Source organism: Tiliqua scincoides, chromosome 4 (assembly GCF_035046505.1).
Source record: "Tiliqua scincoides isolate rTilSci1 chromosome 4, rTilSci1.hap2, whole genome shotgun sequence".
NCBI lineage: Eukaryota > Metazoa > Chordata > Lepidosauria > Squamata > Scincidae > Tiliqua > Tiliqua scincoides.
In genome coordinates this window covers 36299817-36319462 of record NC_089824.1, presented here as the reverse complement: position 1 = coordinate 36319462, position 19646 = coordinate 36299817, and the positions used below count along the sequence as shown (strand labels likewise).

The window sequence follows — 19646 nt, the reverse complement described above, 5'->3', positions numbered from 1 at the left end:
GATCCCATTATTGTTGTATTTACCATAGAGAATTATAGAATCTGGACTGCCCTGCTGAGGAAGACAGTCTTTCCTCATGAAAATTGGTGAATGCCCCATTTCTAAGAACAGAAAAAAAGTGAAGTTTGGAATGTACAGGATGCTGGGCAGTGTGGCACTTACTCTATACTCAGGTGATCGCTTAAAGCCTGTATTGCAAACAGAGAACTATTAACCCATTTTTGCCCAGTCCACGGGTGTACACATTGGGTCACTTGCGTATATGCAATGTTGGGCAGAAATGGCTTAATGAGGAAGGACTTACAGTGTGCTTGCTTTGTATACATGAGTTCTTATATTACTATGGCTTCTTGGCTGAAATAATAAGCTTATTCACTTACTAATGAGCTCTGTAGAGAGGAAGTCACTATCTTATCTCCACCTTGTTCTCTAACCTTGCCATACCATACAAAACCGGAAAGTGATTTGGGTTGTTGGACAACTTTTGGTACTAATAAATATCCACACTTTTAGTGGAGGGCACTTTCAAATGATGAAGAAGTCAAGCCAATTAGAACTCTTGTTGAAAGTAATCCTTGAAATATTCCATTATCACCAGGAATAGTTCTTATAGAAGTGGTGATGGTTGGGGGTGGGGAAGGTACAAGGAGAAGATGGCATGCTGAAGTAGTCTTATAACTCCTCCCACTGCAACACTTAAGTCATAGAGTTACAGTTAATACTTGGAGTTATCAATCACTGATTGTCAGCGAAACAGATTGGATCACACCTTACTACACTGGAGAAGCAGTCATTTCCCAGATTCATGGTCAAGGATGAGGATCTCTGATTCAACTCTGGACATGGAAATGGCAAGCTACAGTGAAGTTTTAGACCCAAGCTACACTAGTCTGGAGTTTGAAACAATGCAAATCTTGTATAATGGCAGTGGTAAGTTTGAATATTCTCATAAATGAAAAGCTGTGCTTGTTAGTGGACAAGGGAAACTATGAAATTGGCACTATAAGGAGGTAGCCAAACATTTTGTTGTTAATGATGCTTTGAAAATTTGTTTCTGAAGGCTACAAAACGCTTCCTTTACATGTCACCATTAAATATGAGTTAATAACATTATAACGTCTTTATGACAGAGAAAACAGAATATCAGTTTTGCCTAATAAAATAACTGCATGCCATCAGTTGATTAATCAAAAGAAGAAAATTTCTGCGTAAGTTGTATTTACTGCAAGATAAATGAATAACTAGCATTGATAGTTTGAGAATGAAGGTGAATTTTTTTTTTTTTACTCAAAATTTAAATTACTAAGGTACAAATATCCAGATGGAAAAGTATCTTGATTTTTATTTCCAGATGATATATTTAATAAGAGGAATATTTCCAAGGTCGATATGCAGACTGTAGTGAGTTTTTAATCACAACCACACTCTACAAGCTAATGTTTAGCAGACAGAATCTCTTGGTATTTGACTAGAGTAACATTTTAACTTCATTTGGGTTGGAATGGACTATGCAAAGAGTTTTTGTCCCAGTGCAATCCAGACTAGTGAGTCAGATATGAAACAAGAAGAATGTAACTTTCATTTACAAACAGATTACCTTGTTTGATTGGGAGATGGGACAGTAGACTAACAAATGCTGGAGGAAATGGCTGAATCTTTTCTGGTTGATTTCTCTGTAGAGAAAACTTCATTCTTAATATGTCACATCAAGAAATCTAGAACTTACATACTAAGACTGTAGCAATGTAGCACTTGCATGCTTACCACATGCTTACATGCAAATGATCTCCTCTATGGTGAACTCGTGAAAGGAAAGCGCCCTACAGGTAGACCACAGCTGCGATACAAGGACATCTGCAAGAGGGATCTGAAGGCCTTAGGAGTGGACCTCAACAGGTGGGAAACCCTGGCCTCTGAGCGGCCCGCTTGGAGGCAGGCTGTGCAGCATGGCCTTTCCCAGTTTGAAGAGACACTTGGACAACAGTCTGAGGCTAAGAGGCAAAGAAGGAAGGCCCATAGCCAGGGAGACAGACCAGGGACAGACTGCACTTGCTCCCGGTGTGGAAGGGACTGTCACTCCCGAATCGGCCTTTTCAGCCACACTAGACGCTGTTCCAGAACCACCATTCAGAGCGCGATACCATAGTCTTTCGAGACTGAAGGTTGCCAACATACATACATGCTTAACACATAGACATACGTGCTTTACACATAGACGAACAAGCCTTGCTAAGGGAGAATCAGCATGGCTTCTGTAAGGGTAAGTCTTGCCTCATGAACGTTTTAGAATTCTTTGAAAAGGTCAGCAGGCATGTGGATGAACATGAAATGGATGGCCATTTATGAACAGGTTGAAAAGTACAGGATAGATCCTTGGGGCACTCCACTTTCCACTCTCCCAACACTCAACTTTCGTGGGCGTCCATGGGTTCAGATGTTATGTGAGAGGGAAAAGAGCGTCTGTCTATTCACTCTGTCCATCCCCTGCATGATTTGGAATGTCTCAATCATGTCCCCTCCTCAGGCGCCTCTTTTCTAGACTGAAGAGGCCCAAATGTTGAAGCCTTTCCTCATAAGGAAGGTGCCCCAGCCCAGTAATCATCTTAGTTGCTCTCTTTTGCACCTTTTCCATCTCCACTATATCCTTTTTGAGATGCGGTGACCAGAACTGGACACAATACTCCAGGTGTGGCCTTACCATCAATTTGTACAGAGGCATTACAATACTAGCTGTCTTATTCTCAATGCCTTTCCTAATGATCCCAAGCATGGAATTAGCCCTCTTCACTGCTGCCGCACATTAGGTCGACACTTTCATCGAGCTGTCCACCAGCACCCCGAGATCTCTCTCCTGATCTGTCACAGACAGCTCAGAACCCATTAGCCTATATGTAAAGTTTTGATTCTTTGCCCCGATGTGCATGACTTTACACTTACTTATATTGAAACGCATCTGCCATTTTGCTGCCCAGTCTACCAGTTTGGAGAGTTCCTTCTGGAGCTCTGCACAATCTCTTCTGGTCTTCATCACTCAGAAAAATTTGGTGTCATCTACAAACGTGGCCACCTCTCTGCTCAACACCTGAACCAGTGGACGTCCATGAAAGTTGAGTGTTGGGAGAGTTAGGACAGACATAAGAAAATATTTCTTTACCCAGCATGTAATTAGTTTGTGGAACTCCTTGCCACAGGATGTAGTGATGGCATTTTGCCTAGGTGCCTTTAAGAGGGGATTGGACAAATTTCTGGAGGAAAAGTTCATTACAGGTTACAAGTCATAGTAGGTATGTCTAAGTTCTTGGTTTTAGAGGCAAGCTGCCTCTGATTGCCAGAAGCAGGGCAGGGCACTAGGACGCAGATTGTGTCTGTTGTCTTGTGTGCTCCCTGGGGCATTTGGTGGGCCACTGTGAGATACAGGAACCTGAACTAGATGGGCCTTTGGCCTGATCCAGCTGGGCTCCTCTTATATTCTTATGTTCTTAAACCACAAAGTCTTGGACTACTTTAAATGCTAACAGTTGCTCATTAAAAATAAATAAATTATATGGGTGTTCTACAACCATGCTGTTGTGGAAGAAATGTTGAAGAAGAAATGAAGAATTGATTTCTCAATACAGGTGGATCCTATTTATATGCGTTAGTTCTGTTCCGTGACTCAGCACAATTAAAAAAAAACGCCTTGTGCTAAATTCCATAGAGTTAAGCAAATACGCTGCAGCCTGACACTTGGGGCTGGAAGGAAACTAAGGCAGCTGTTATCAATCCTCTCCCCTCCACTCTGCTCCTTAGGCAAACACTCCCTGGGTTTTTTAAAGCAATCCCCTCTCCTCCATCTCCTGTCTCCCCCTCCTCAGCCCTCCCAGTTGCCAGCTGTCCCGCTTCTTTCACAGGTGGGATGATGAGCTTTCAAGAGTCCAGTCCTATGCATTTCTACTCAGAAGTAAGCCCCATTGTAGTCAGTGGGGCTTACTCCTAGGAAAATGTGGATTGTAGCCTGAGATCCCAGTCCTATGCCTGCCTACTCAGAAGTAAATTCCATTCTAATCAATGGGGCTTACTCCCAGGAAAGTGTGGATCGGATTGTAGCCTGAGAGCCCAGTCCTGTGCCTGCCTACTCAAAAATAAGTCCCATTCTAGTCAGTGGGGCTTACTCCCAGGAAATTGTGGCTCGAATTGTAGCCTAAATCTCATGCTTTGCTTGCTGGGAAGACTTGCTTGCTGGGCTGTTTTGTTTCCATAGGCTGGAGAGCCTGCACCATCTCACTCCATCTCACTCTGAAGGAGGGGGATTTGGCAAACATTCCCTAGGTTTTTTAAAGCAATCCCCTCTGTTGCTACCATACCTGCCCCTGTGTGTGTCTGTGTGTGTGTGAGAGAGAGAGAGATCGAGAGCGGTCTACCTTGCTGCACGTGCTCTGGCAACAGAGGTTTTCTGGCCCCCCTTCCCCTCTTCAACTCTTTGCTGGCTCAGGGGCTCCAGGAATGTTACTGTTGCTTAGCAAGGGGAACCTCTTCCATGGCTCCAGGGCTATTCCCTGCCTGGGCCAGTCTGAGCCTTTGTGCAGTGTTTTGGGCTTCCTGGAGTTAGATGCCAGCCAGCACAGGGCAAAGGAGGCAAAGGTGTATGTGACTTTCAGTGCCCCCATTCGCATTGAGACAAATGGATAAAAAATTCGTGGATAAATAGGCTATTTTTTGTTAGCCACTTTTGGTATGATTACAGTGAAAAGCAGGATAAAATTTACTTAAATAAATAAGATTAGATAGTACCATTTGCTTGGGAAGACTGAATCTGGGCAAAAACAGGTGCAAGATTTTGGGGTGCTTGAAGTGGGAGGGCCAAATGCCACCCAGTCTCCACCCTGCTGGTCAACAGCATGCTTTCTCTTCTCACTGGGAGCACACCTATTTCCTCTCCCCTCTTGCTTGCCTTCCCCCCACACTCCATCCTTACCTTATGTACTTGCCACTGCCACCATGACAACAGTTTGTCACTTCCATTTTCCTCCCTCTGGAAAAGGAAATAGAGAAGACATTGATTGGTTCCAAGCACTACCTGAAGTCAAGTTGATCTTTGGTTCATTTTCTATACAAATTTCTGTAAAAATGTGACCTTTTGGGAGCCATCAAGTTGACCTCCCATAAAGGTTCAAATATTTGTACAAAATTTTGAATGTTTGTAATCGTTGACTACTCGCAACAGTTGCAAAAGTGCAAATGAAAGTGGTGAATTGGCCAGCAAAAGGTTGTACGTTTGTGAGTCTTCATGCTCACTTTGGTTCTGCTGCAAGCATCCAAGCAAGGGAGTTCACTGTTTTGACCTCTCCTGATAGAACATCTCTGATAGAACATCTCTAGTGACAGCATACCTCACCACCCTCCACTTCACTTCTTCCAGAAGGGAAAGAGTGGAGATGAACAACTGTAGATGAGCAGGTGGAGAGGGAGAAGAAGCATTTACTGGGGAAGAGAGGATAAAGAAGTATGTGCTGGGTGGGGAAGGAGAGGAAGAAGTCACAAATGCTAGGAAGAGGGACAGAGATGGAGTGGGGAGGTGAGAGAGCAGATGAGGCACTGATGGAGGTCCAATACCTGGTGTGAACACTTCACCTCTCCTCATGGATGACCTGTCCCTGGATGTCAATTCCAACTGGTGACTGGCACTGTTATGCTCATCAAACAACTTTATCAAGGGCATTTTGGGCTCTTATTTATATGAGTTGGGTTGGGATCTTCCTCATTTTGCTTTCTTACAGAGAATCGGCAGTGGTTGACAGCCACTGTTAAGATACTCATATTAATAGTAACATATATTAATGCATGGTGATTTTCACCAGCCTCCCTCCAAATGTTGCCTTCTGGCAGTGCCTTTCAGTTATTTAAAGTAACAAAGATCTTTAAGCAGTGAGATGTGCATGGAGAGCTGGGCGACTGTGTTGACTGTGTAACTCCCAAGCTGTTTGAGTTTAAACCAAAAGCAGTCATTGTTATGAGCATCATAAATTCTGACAACTGGGCATAGGTTTGAAAGCACTCATTAGAATAACAATCAGAGGTAATTAGGCATGCTGTGTTTTCTGCAGCCCTTAAATGGTAAATGCTAATTAAAAGAGAAGGCCAGTAAAATCTCCAGGCCTGTGTAATTTAACCAGAGAATTATGATTTTTTTCCCCCCAAGGCTTTGCTCCTAATTATGCATCATGTTCTTCTCTCTCAACAGACAGTTGTTCAACAGATCTGCTTAGTATGAACACTGCTGACAGTGGGGTCAGTGGCCTTTGTGCAATATGTGGGGACCGGGCCACTGGCAAGCATTATGGCGCCTCCAGTTGCGATGGATGCAAGGGGTTCTTCCGACGCAGCATCCGAAAGAATCACATTTACACTTGCAGGTATGAGGACTGGCACATGTCAAGAATGCAGTCGTTGAATGATGCATTTGAAATGTTGGCATCCTATCTTTCTTTAGTTTAGGATAGCTTCCAGAATTGTCTGACAGTGGTCAGACCACAGTATATGCTTAGCCTCATTTGCAGTGACATTGCCTACCTATTTTGACAGCTAGGCTGAAAGAGGTTGTAGCTCTTTTGCTGTTGCCCTCGCATTCTCCTCTTCTCCCTTTTCCTCTCTCTCTTCCAGTTCAGAACCAGAGGCTGGCACTTCACCATGTAAGGGGGCAGAATTTGGCACACCACTTCAGATACCAGAGGCCTTCAGCCTCTGGCTCTGCCTCCACACTGCCTTCTGCTTCTATGCCTCTTCATTCCAGCCCATTTGATTGGACTCTTCAGATCAGGTCCTAGTGACCATCTCTAGATTGACTCTCCCTGTGCATCTCTCCTAGTTTCTATTGAGACTCTGCTTCGAGTTCTGGAAAGACTGTTGCAAAGGGTGTAAATGTTGGCCTCCACGAGTAGGGAGAGGTTGTCGCTTGTTGTAAAGACTTGCGCATTGCTCTTTCCCTTCGCTTGTTTAGACTTCTGTTTGGGTTCTTTTCCTGTCTCTATTTTTTCTGCCTTTGTAACAGTGGCTGCAGTTCTTTCTTTGTTCCAATAAAGCTCTTAACAAAAGTCAGTCTTGCTGTGTGTGGAACTTCTTTAATCCCTCAGCTCTGCAAATGCTCTTCCCTTCAGTCGTGCCTCTCTACCACCAGCGCTGTGCAGTACCTAATTTGCCTGCTTAGATATGGGATTCAGAATGTTTCTCCCATACCTTACATGGTGATCAAATATGGGTCCCTTTAGTTATAAATCCTTGTAAATTGAAAGGTGGGACGGATATCAAATAAATGAATGTCTTGCGTACCGTCTTACTGTTTCAACTTTGCTGTTTAGTGCAAAACAAAAAAAAAATTTGCTGAATGGAAGTATGCACAAAATTACTCTTCCCACCAGCCAGTTGAAATCTATCACAAACTGTTTCATTTGCAAATGATAGTAAATATAGATTTTGATCTTCAGATATTCTTCTGCAAGCAGCATTCACTGTGAGGCTCTCACTACTGTGCTGTCCCCTGTTTTATTTTTAGTTCCTATATCTGTTCCCCCCCCCCAAGTATTACTAGATCGGTTGCTACAAGGTGCCCTCTGGCATTTTCTTTTATCTCTTTCTCATTTCTCAAGGAGGTTGCGTAGAACTGCTTGCGAGGTTAAAAGGTACTCTCTCTCCTGCTATTACTATCACTTGACATAGGTCTCTCTTTCAAGTTCTCCCGTTATCTTGAGACTTCCTGGCCCAAATTTATCTATATCTATATATGTTAATATGGAAATCGATGAAATGTGAACATGCCACATTGTGCTGTTGATTCCAGCCACTGTAGCTATGGCTGTTTTTAATCTCAAGCAATTTAACAGCCTGATCATATCAGTCCATTTTGACTGTCATAGCTCAATCCAGTGTACCACCACCGCTAAAGTAACTCTGGCAAACAAGTAACTCTGGCAAACAAGGCAGAATGTGCTCACTCCTTCCCAGCCATGGGAACCCCTGATATGGTACCTTTTGTATTTGGAAATATATCTTTCATTACTCATTAGAGCAGACCTAGTACGGGCCAAGCCAAGTAGGATAACAAAGATCTGTTATCAGATCTCTAGTCTCTTCTGATTTGGGGAGCAAAAAACAGTATTAGCTTTCCTCCATTTCAGTCAATACTGTGGCACAAGGGATGAGAGATTTAGGGCCCAATCCTATCCAACTTTCCAGCACTGATTCAGACCATGCATACGGGAAGTGTGCTGCATTCTGTGGTGCGGGGACAGACACAGGCCTCATCAAGGTAAGGGAATGTTTGTTGCTTATCCTTGGGGCTGCGTTGTGGCTGTATCAGTACTGGAAAGTTGGATAGGATTGGACCCTTAAGCCTTTTCTCCATCCCATATTCCAGATGAAATGCTATTTTTTGTCCACTTAGGGCATATGTATCTATAAGTTAACTGGGCAAACTTTGAGAAGGGTGAAAATATCCCTCCAGCAACCCCAATCCACATCTCCCTTTCCCCACAGCTGGGTTTTTATTAAAAATTGTGACTCTTTGTCATCATGGTTCTCTTGTTGTCTCATCTGGTTTGGCCCTATCATAAGCCCTGATGTGGCTTATCTGTACTGAGGCAGGAAACATTCACAGGGTTATCTGGGACCGAAGATATTTCTAGCTTTGTTATAAAGGCCTCACCTATGTCAATCTCTCATAAATAATACTGGAATAAGAACATAAGAACAGCCCTGCTGGATCAGGCCATAGGCCCATCTAGTCCAGCTTCCTGTATCTTACAGTGGTCCACTAAATGTCCCAGGGAGCACACTAGACAACAAGAGACCTGCATCCTGGTGCCCTCCCTTGCATCTGGCATTCTGACATAGCCCACTTCTAAAATCAGGAGGATGCATGTACACATCATGGATTGTAACCCATAATGGATTTTTCCTCCAGAAATTTGTCCATTCCCCTTTTAAAGGCATCTAATCCAGATGCCATCACCACATCCTGTGGCAAGGAGTTCTACTGACCAACCACACGCTAAGAACATAAGAACAGCCCCACTGGATCAGGCCATAGGCCCATCTAGTCCAGCTTCCTGTATCTCACAGCGGCCCACCAAATGCCCCAGGAAGCACACCAGATAACAAGAGACCTCATCCTGGTGCCCTCCCCTACATCTGACATTCTGACTTAACCCATTTCTAAAATCAGAAGGTTGCGCATACACATCATGGCTTGTACCCCATAATGGATTTTTCCTCCAGAAACTCATCCAATCCCCTTTTAAAGGTGTCTAGGCTAGACGCCAGCACCACATCCTGTGGCAAGGAGTTCCACAGACCGACCACACGCTGAGTAAAGAAATATTTTCTTTTGTCTGTCCTAACCCACCCAACACTCAATTTTAGTGGATGTCCCCTGGTTCTGGTATTATGTGAGAGTGTATAGAGCATCTCCCTATCCACTCTGTCCATTCCCTGCATAATTTTGTATGTCTCAATCATGTTCCCCCTCAAGCGTCTCTTTTCTAGGCTGAAGAGGCCCAAACGCCGTAGCCTTTCCTCATAAGGAAGGTGCCCCAGCCCCGTAATCATCTTAGTCGCTCTCTTTTGCACCTTTTCCATTTCCACTATGTCTTTTTTGAGATGCGGCGACCAGAACTGGACACAATACTCCAGGTGTGGCCTTACCATCGATTTGTACAACGGCATTATAATACTAGCCATTTTGTTCTCAATACCCTTCCTAATGATCCCAAGCATAGAATTGGCCTTCTTCACTGCCGCTGCACGTTGGGTCGACACTTTCATCGACCTGTCCACCACCACCCCAAGATCTCTCTCCTGATCTGTCACAGACAGCTCAGAACCCATCAGCCTATATCTAAAGTTTTGATTTTTTGCCCCAATGTGCATGACTTTACACTTACTGACATTGAAGTGCATCTGCCATTTTGCTGCCCATTCTGCCAGTCTGGAGAGATCCTTCTGGAGCTCCTCACAATCACTTCTGGTCTTTACCACTCTGAAAAGTTTGGTGTCGTCTGCAAACTTAGCCACTTCACTGCTCAACCCTGTCTCCAGGTCATTTATGAAGAAGTTGAAAAGCACTGGTCCCAGGACAGATCCTTGGGGCACACCGCTTTTCACCTCTCTCCATTGTGAAAATTGCCCATTGACACCCACTCTCTGCTTCCTGGCCTCCAACCAGTTCTCAATCCACGAGAGGACCTGTCCTCTAATTCCCTGATTGTGGAGTTTTTTCAGTAGCCTTTACTGAATAAAGCCTTTACTGAGTAGCCTTTACACTGAGTAAACAAATGTTTTCTTTTGTCTGTCCTAACTCTCCCAGCACTCAATTTTAGTGGATGCGCCCTGGTTCTGGTGTGAAGTGAGAGTGTAAAGAACATTTCATTATTCACTTTATCCTTCCCATGCATAATTTTGTATGCCTCAATCATGTCCCCCCTCAAGCGCCTCTTTTCTAGACTAAAGAGCCGCAAACGCCGTAGCCTTTCCAGCCCAGTAATCATCTTAGTTGCTCTCTTTTGCACCTTGTCCATTTCCACTATGTCCTTTTTGAGATGTGGTGACCAGAACTGGACACAATACTCCAGGTGTGGCCTTACTATAGATTTGTACAACGGCATTATATTAGCCATTTTGTTCTCAATACCTTTTCTAATGATCCCAAGCATAGAATTGACCTTCTTCACTGCCTCTGTGCATTGGGTCAACACTTTCATCGAGCTGTCCACCAGCACCCCAAGATCTCTCTCCTGTCACAGACAGCTCAGAACCCATTAACCTATATGTAAAGTTTTGGTTTTTTGCTCCAATGTGCATGACTTTACACTTACTGACATTGAAGCGCATCTGCCATTTTGCTGTCCATTCTGCCAATTTGGAGAGATCTTTCCGGAGCTCCTCACAATCACATCTGGTCTTCACCACTCAGAAAAGTTTGGTGTCATCTGCAAACTTAACCACCTCGCTGCTCAACCCTTTCTCCAGGTCATTTATGAACAAGTTGAAAAGCACCGGTCCCAGGACAGATCCTTGAGGCACACCGCTTTTCACCTCTCTCCATTGTGAAAATTGTCCATTGACACCCACTCTCTGCCTCCTGGTCTTCAACCAGTTCCCAATCCATGAGAGGACCTGCCCTCTAATTCCCTGACTGCGGAGGTTTCTCAGGAGCCTTTGGTGAGGGACCATGTCAAATGCCTTCTGAAAGTCCAGATATATAATGTCCATGGGTTCTTCTGCATCCACATGCCTGCTGACCTTTTCAAAGAATTCTGAAAGCTTCATGAGGCAAGACTTATCCTTACAGAAGCCATGCTGTTTTTTCCCCCAGCAGGGCTTGTTTGTCTACGTCAGGGGTCTCCAAACTTTTTGGCCAGAGGGCCACATCAAATATCTGGCACGGTGCAGAGGACAAGAAAAAAAATTTAAATATAAAATTTATATAAATAAATTAGAGAGGGAACTTGATGAGTGAATAAGTGAATGAATGGGCTCATTCATTCAACCTCTCTGGCCCTTAGAATACCCTGCAGATGTAGCCAGAGCACAGCTCCAATCATGCTCGGCCAAGTGGGCGAAAGGCTTTCAGGGGACAAGAGGCTGGCCACGGGCCGGATAGAGACTCGTGTTTGGCCCCTGGGCCGGGGTTTGGAGACCCCTGGTCTATGTGTTTTGAGATTCTATCTTTGATGTGGCATTCCACCATCTTACCTGGAGTTGTTGTTCAGTTGTATTGTACAACTTTCAACTTACAACTATAGGCTGACCGGCCTATAGTTTCCTGGGTCCCCTCTCCTTCTCTTTTTAAGGATCGGTGTGACATTTGCTATCCTCCAATCCTCTGGCACCATAACCGTTTTGAGGGACAAGTTGCATATCTTAGTCAAGAGATCAGCAACTTCATTCTTCAATTCCTTAATAACTCTAGTGGGCCCAGTGAATTATTGATTTTTAATTTGTCAATTAGGTCTGAAACATCTTCCCTTTTCACCTCTATCCGACTTAGTTCTTTGGTCAGCTGGGGCCGTTTGGGCAGCGGTATCTGCCTGAGGTCTTCTGTGGTGAAGACAGATGCAAAGAACTCATTTAATTTCTCTGCCATCTCTAAGTCTCCTTTTATCTCCCCTTTCCCTCCCTCACCATCCAGAGGGCCAACCACTTCTCTGGCAGGTTTCCTGCTTCTAATATATTTGAAGAAGCTTTTATTATTCCCCTGAATGTTGCTGGCCATGTGTTCCTCACAGTCTCTCTTGGCCTCTCGTATCACCTTCTTACATTTCTTTTGCCACAGTTTGTTTCTTTTTATTCTCCTCATTAGGGCAAGACTTCCATTTACAGAAGGAAACTTCCTTGCCCTTTACAGCCTCTCTAACTTGGCTTGTTAGCCATGAGGGCACCCTCCTGGACCTAGTCGAGCCTTTCTTCCTTTGCGGTATACACTTCTGCTGGGCCTCTATTACTGTTGTTTTAAGCAACCTCCATGCACTCTGGAGAGATTGGACTCTTTTTACCTTCCCTTTCAACCTCCTTCTAAGCAACCTCCTCATTTGAGGGAAGTTCGTTCATTGGAAGTCAAGAGTTTTTGTGACAGATTTGCCTCGTACTCTTCCCACGACGTGCATGTCAAAACGGATTGCAGCATGATCACTGTTCCCCAATGGCTCAGTAACATTTACATCTCTAACCAGGTCCTGAGTACCACACAATAATAAATCTAGTCGCCTGTCCTCTGGTGGCTCTATGACTAGTTGCTCTAAGGCACAGTCATTTAGCATGTCAAGAAACCTGGTCTCTTTTTTGTGACCGGAATACAAATTGACCCAGTCGATGACCCAGAAATGTTGGGTCATACAATGACATTTTTTGGCAGTGTGTTCAAGCTAGATGAAAGGAAGCTTTATACAACACACAATTAATTAATGCTGTTAAACTGGAGAACTGCTATTTTAATCCTTACCATATTTCATTTACACTTGCTGTAGTGGAGATAAATGATCACAGATTGTTTCAACATCGTTTATGAACTGTTCTGAGAATGTTGGTCAAAGAATGCTATATGGGGGGGTGGTATCTGCAGGGGTTCCATTATGGAACCCCCTGTGGATACCCAAAACTGCAGATATGCGGGATGCACCACTCCTTTGGGCCTTGTGAGACAAGGGAGCTGGGCTCCTCTTGCCTCCAGAGGCTCTTCTGAGCCTCATAGAGACCCCCAGGCCTCCGCAGGTCTCAAAATGGCCATTTAGGCTGAAAAACGCTACATCTGGTTTTTTGTTAAAATTGGAAGTGACGTTTTATGCCTTTAAAAGGTATTATGGGGACCGGGAAAGCCACTGAGCCTAGCCCTCATAATGCCTTTTAATGGTATAAAAACGTCACTTCTGGTTTTATGATAAACCGGAAGTAGTGTTTTCTCAGCCTAAACAGCCATTCTGAGACCTGCAGAGGCCATGGGTGGAAGTGGCTCCGAAGAGCCACCACAGGTGAGGGGAGCTCCCCACACCTCTGGAGGAAACACGGGGCCCCTGCATCCGTAGATATGCAATGGAACGTACTGAATACAGTGGGATTTACTCCTGAGTAGACATCCTTTTGTACTCCAAGATTATGTTGTAAGTCCATAGCCCTAAACCCATTTGCAATGGAGTAGAATTCCAATCCTGTCCAACTTTCCAGCACTGATATAGCCATGCCAATGGGTTGTGCGCTGCATCTTGCTGGGGAGGGGCAGTTATGTAGGCATCATAAAGGTAAAGGAGTATTTGTTCCTTTATATTGGGGCTACATTGACACTGGAAAGTTGGATAGGTTTGGGTTCTTAGTCTCATTGCACTCAGTGGGATGTATAGAACTTGCATTGAACTGCACATGGACAAATGCATGGACACTACATCTGGCAACAGCTCTTAGCTATGATAATTAAATGGAGCCTCCTTGCATAAAAGCTATATACTTCTGAATACTAGATGAAGAAGAGGAACATTAGCTGTTGTCCTCATGTTCTGCTTCTTCGTTTCACAGAAGCAGCTAGTGGAGCACATGGAAACAGAACCTTGCTGTAGATGAGCTATGGATGGCATGTTATTCCTGATCACATATGTATGAGCAGGATAGAATCGAACTGTAAAAGAGCCATCCTAAACATTCCTTAAACCAAGAGCATAATTTATGTGCCTCACTTTCACAAGATGATGAATAACCCAATGGGATTTTACTTTTCCATCATGAGAAATTATTCCCTTTAAAAGAATGGCAAAGAGAAATGTTTCAAGGCTGATTAAAGAAAAAATAGCAGTGAAGGTTGATAGCTGGAGACATTGTTTTGACAGTATCCATTAATTGTTCCAGTCGTGCTAATCAGGGTTCTCCTTTACTTACACTCTAATATATTTACCCTCGATTCTGTCCAACAGATTTAGCCGGCAATGTATTGTTGATAAGGACAAGAGAAATCAATGCAGATACTGTCGTTTAAAAAAGTGTTTTCGTGCTGGAATGAAGAAGGAAGGTAACTTTTTTTTAACCTGCTGTCTAAAGAAAAACACTTTGTATCAATTAGCAGGAAATAAAATCTATACGCAAATAACTAATGAATATATATCTGCAGTGTCTACCAAGAAAATAAATTTAAATATGTCTTTAATAATAATAAAACATGGTTTGCTATGTACTTTTTGTTTGCTTAATTCTATGATTTGTGAAAAGGGTAATTTTTTTTTTTAATGACTACTGTGCTAGTAAAAGATGCTTTTAGACTTTTATAAAAATAAGTTGCAGACATCCGATGTGGTCCTATGGATTACTCGGCTATAATTTATGCATGCTTACTGGGAGAAAGTCCCATTGACAACAGTGGAACGTCTGAGTAAACATGTATAGAATTGAGTTACTTGTGATAGACTTGAACTGGTAAGACCTTAGCTGAATGCCTGTTGACATGTGTGGGTGGACTTGGGTATGTCTCAGTCTCTTGGCTTCATACCTTTACCTATTACATGGAAAAATCATTGTTAAGGTGGTATAGGATATTGTGAGTGAGAAAATAACTGTAAACAAAAAACTTGGCATACTTAGGGCCCAATCCTATCTCCTGCCAGACTCCTGCCAGACAAGGCAGCAGCACCAATGGAGAGCACACTGCATGCTATAGTGGAGAGAGGCAACCAAACAGACCAGGGGAAGGATCATTGCTTACGATCGCTGATCCCTATTGTAAAGTGAACTGGTTATTATGTGGACATCCAGCACCAGCTAGTCGCTGAATGAGGTATAGGGTTTATAGCGACCATTGAATGAAATGCAAGAACCATGTGTTCAGAGCCATCTAGTGGCAGAATGCAGTATAGCTTCACTAGCATCTATAGCAATGGTTACAAACATAAGACGTGTGGGCAGGATGTGGCCCCCAGAAGCCCTCAGGGTCACCGAGCACCACCATCATCTGCTCTAAGTTGCTGATCAGTGCTGAGGTGTCACTGCTGAAATGGCTGCCTGCCTGATAATTGTGCTCTCCCATATCTTGACAATAAGATCAACATTTGCATATTTTTCTCTTCTGTCATTTGCCGTTGATGAGTTCCTAAGTGAGATAAAAGTGCTTTTTTTCTGGTCATAACCTACTTAATGAATCTCTTCCTGCTTTATGACATCATTTTCAGCCCTCAGCAGGCATCATGATTGCTATTCAGTCCACTGTATGAAACGAGTTTGACACTTCTGGTCTATAGCATGTAATTGAATGACATTGTCTAGCTTGTAAGAACCTTGTGTTCTTATCTTAGAAGACCTTCATATACATGATCAATTGATTGTGAGTTAGAAGATAGCAAAGTGATGCACACCTGTGTTCAAAAATCTTTTTACTTACCTTCCCATAGGCCTCCTGGCCCTTATTAAGTCTCCTCAGACTTATGGCAATTCTTTTGCTGGTATAAATCCAAGGAGACTCTTGGGGGCAAGTCTGGGCTAGGAAGGGGAGATGGGATATTGACATGCATGGCTGCCACTGAATTCCATCTCTGAATTGCCTCGCCCTGAACTGCCTACTATCGTCTTGTTCCGCCTCTTTCCCCCCCCCCCTGACTTGCCAGTGGCAGGACGGCTAAGGACAGCAGAGGTTCATTAGGCTGCTATTTCCCCTGCATGGCCATTTGCCTTCGGAGCAATGGAGTGACTTTTGTGCTGTTGCTCCAAGACTTATATGGATAAATTGAGAGTTAGCTAGTTCATTGCAGTATCAATGACACATTATTTTATCTGTCCAGAAGTTCACAGATGTTGCGTGGTGGAAGATTTTCAAGTCAAAATGGGGTAGCAGTGCCAAAGCATACAGGAAAGAAGTCTCCTTTTGGGGGGGGGGCGCTAGAGTTTTCTTTGTCACTGAAGCACTTTAAATAAGAATTGAGTTTGAGTGCAGGGGGAGGCAAGACAGAGAAATTAAGCTCCTCAAAGAAGGTTTGCTTCAGGTTTGATGCCTCCTCTTGAACTAGGAATCTTAACACTTTCAGAAACATCTGACATGGCCCGGAGACTATCTTTATGATTTCTTTATATTTCTATCCTATCGCTGCTAACATATACAGACCCTTCTTGGGTCTGTATATATACTTGGTAGAGTTTTCATCTTCTCCATCCTCCTCCACTGAGGTACTTTTGAAACTCTCCTAGCTTGTAAAGTATCAACTGGGGGTCTGTAATAGTATAGAACAAGACACCTGGATCAGTATTCCTTTATTCTGGTTTCTTCTTTCTAACAGCCCAATCCTAACCATCTTTCCAGGACCAATGCAGCTGCAAAGTAAGCTGCAATGCAGCCTTGAGGTAAGGGAGTAAAATTCCCTTACCCTGAGGAGGTCTCCAAGACTGCCCCCCTCCACTTCAGGATGCAGTGTGCACCCCTGTTAGTGCAGCTGCATTGGCAGTGGGAAGATAGTTAGGTTTGGGCTGTTAGTTTCATAAACTTTTGTGTCCTATGAGCTCTCCGTGCTATTTAGTACAATTTCATCATATTTTCACCACTGGCTTTTCACATTATTGTAAAAATATATGACACAAACTGATTAGATGCAAACTTTTTAAGACGAAGTATCTGCAGACCTCACATTCATTTCTAAGGAAGATCTTACTTTTTGTTTTGAAAAGAAGTACAGTATGTTTTAATGCAGTTCTAGCATTTATGGTGGATGATCAAAGCAGTAATGTGCTGATCCCTCTGGTATAATTGTATATTTAAAGCTTAACTACATTTTGTTTTTTCGCTGCTGAGTTAAGGAATGGAATAGATAGCATTTCTCCAGTTAAAAAGACTGGAGCATCATTCTTGATTCATGTCTACATGACCATTTATCACTTAGTGTTTATCACTGTACGACATTTCTTATTATGACCTTAATAAAAGGCCCATCAGTGAATGTCCTTGGCTAAGAATCTAGTGCGCCTTCACTATAAAGTGTGTTCATTCTTCATATAAACGGTGAAACACTATAGAGCGCACCCAACTCATATTTATTGGTGCATTGGTGCTGCCTCTCTACTTCTCTGATGCAGATTGCTTCCCTAAAAATAACAAACGGATCACTGGAAATATAACCGCTGCTCTTATAAAAGGTTATGAGGTTCATTGTGGAGTAAAAAAAATATGTTGATAGGAGCAGTGCTTTTCTCCCCTTGATGTGACCTTGGACATAAAATAGCTTCAGGAAATCTGATGGGTAGCTTTATTTATCTCTTTTATTTTTGTATTAAAATGTACACCTTATTACTTCCCAACACTTGTGTTCCACCTGTCCATTCTCTTTTCAGAGGATCTTATATTACTGTAACTGTTTCAAACTCTGTGTGCAAGAACTCTGTTATTTAATGCTTTAACAAATCTCAGTGCAACATCCTTAAATGTTTACCTCTGGCTGGAGATAGACAATTTTAAGCAAGTTGAAAGTGGTCTGAGAGAGATTTCACTTTTTGCAGTCTACAGACATGTTGTATTGTCCTGCTGCATGAAATAGGAAAAAAACGGCACAACCAACTTACCAGGGGCAAACATAGGATGAGTGTATACACAACAAATAGCGACTACTCTTTCAAATCTCCTGCAGCTCTTTGGGGGAAAACAAAACAAAAAAACCCCTTTCTTCTGTCTCCAACCACTTTCAGAGTACCATTGACGAAACACAACTAGAGGTGGGAGAAAGGTGCATTGAAGGTGGATTAAAGCTGTGGTGCAAATGCAACCCAGGTCTTCTCCAAAAGCACCATCATGTATTAGTACAATTCAAACAGGGGAAAGTGAAACATACCTTCAGACCAGAACTACTAGATCCCAGCCGTAGGTCAACTCCAGTTCAGTTCCCAGAATTCCCAGGCCCCAACAGTAAGCTTCGCCCCTTCTGCTAGTTTAAGGTGTGTCTAGTAAACACATGGCATTGGATCAAGTCTCCATGTGTTTTGGCATTGTTTGAAGGTGAAATTACTGGTATGGAGTACAAATATAAGCCTGGAACACAGGAGAGAAAAGAAAAAGTGAAAAAAAATAAAAATTAAAAAATGGCCAGGCAAATTTCCTACAACAGACAGGGGTTTGGACTAGATAACCTTTTAGGCACCTTCCAACTCTATGATTCTATGAAAACAGTGGTAATGAAATAAAAACACAGCTTTCAGCATTTCTTATTTTTGTGAAAACAACCCCCCCCCCCGCTCCCCAAAAAAATCTGCCCCTCAAACCATTCTATTTGGTTTTTATTTATTGTTAAGTGGGGGCTGCATGGGTAATGATTGTGGCTGCATCTGCTGACACTATACCACCTACATCACCTACCTAGTACACTTTTAAAGGGATTATAATTTATAATTGTAGTGTAAATTTTGAATAAAAACACATAACACCACTTTCTGTAGTTCTAGCTTTTGGAAAACACCAAAATCTGCAAAAAATAAAATAAAACAAAACGGTATTCTTCCACCTCTAAACATAACTAGCCTAACAGTATGCAAGAACCATTCAGCCGCTTCACCAATCCAAAAGTCTTAATAAAAATGGAAGGTTTAGACTTATCTCCACTCCAGAAAAACATGTTGGCAACCTTCAGTCTCGAGAGACTATGGTATTGCACTCTGAAAGGTGGTTTTGGAACATCGTCTAGTGTGGCTGAAAAGGCCAATTCGGGAGTGACAATCCCTTCCACAACAGGAGCAAGTGCAGTCTGTCCCTGGTCTGTCTCCCTGGCTATGGGCCTTCCTTCTTTGCCTCTTAGCCTCAGACTGTTGGCCAAGTGTCTCTTCAAACTAGGAAAGGCCATGCTGCACAGCCTGCCTCGAAGTGGGTCGCTCAGAGGCCAGGGTTTCCCACTTGTTGAGGTCCACTCCTAAGGCCTTCAGATCCCTCTTGCAGATGTCCTTGTATCGCAGCTGTGGTCTACCTGTAGGGCGCTTTCCTTGCACGAGTTCTCCATAGAGGAGATCCTTTGGGATCCGGCCATCATCCATTCTCACGACATGACCAAGCCAACGCAGGCGTCTCTGTTTCAGCAGTGCATACATGCTAGGGATTCCAGCACGTTCCAGGACTGTGTTGTTTGGAACTTTGTCCTGCCAGGTGATGCCGAGAATGCATCGGAGGCAGCGCATGTGGAAAG

The 19646-nt window shown here is 43.3% G+C and overlaps 1 protein-coding gene across 1 annotated transcript in view; it reads left to right on the top strand.

Moving 5' to 3' along the window:
- The first annotated feature begins 815 nt into the window (after positions 1-815).
- Positions 816-19646, top strand: part of HNF4G (hepatocyte nuclear factor 4 gamma) — a 36850-nt gene continuing 18019 nt past the window's right edge. The window contains exons 1-3 of the mRNA XM_066623862.1: positions 816-930; positions 6221-6392; positions 14427-14521. Coding sequence (XP_066479959.1) covers positions 816-930; positions 6221-6392; positions 14427-14521 — 382 coding nt within the window. The remainder of the gene's footprint in view (positions 931-6220; positions 6393-14426; positions 14522-19646) is intronic.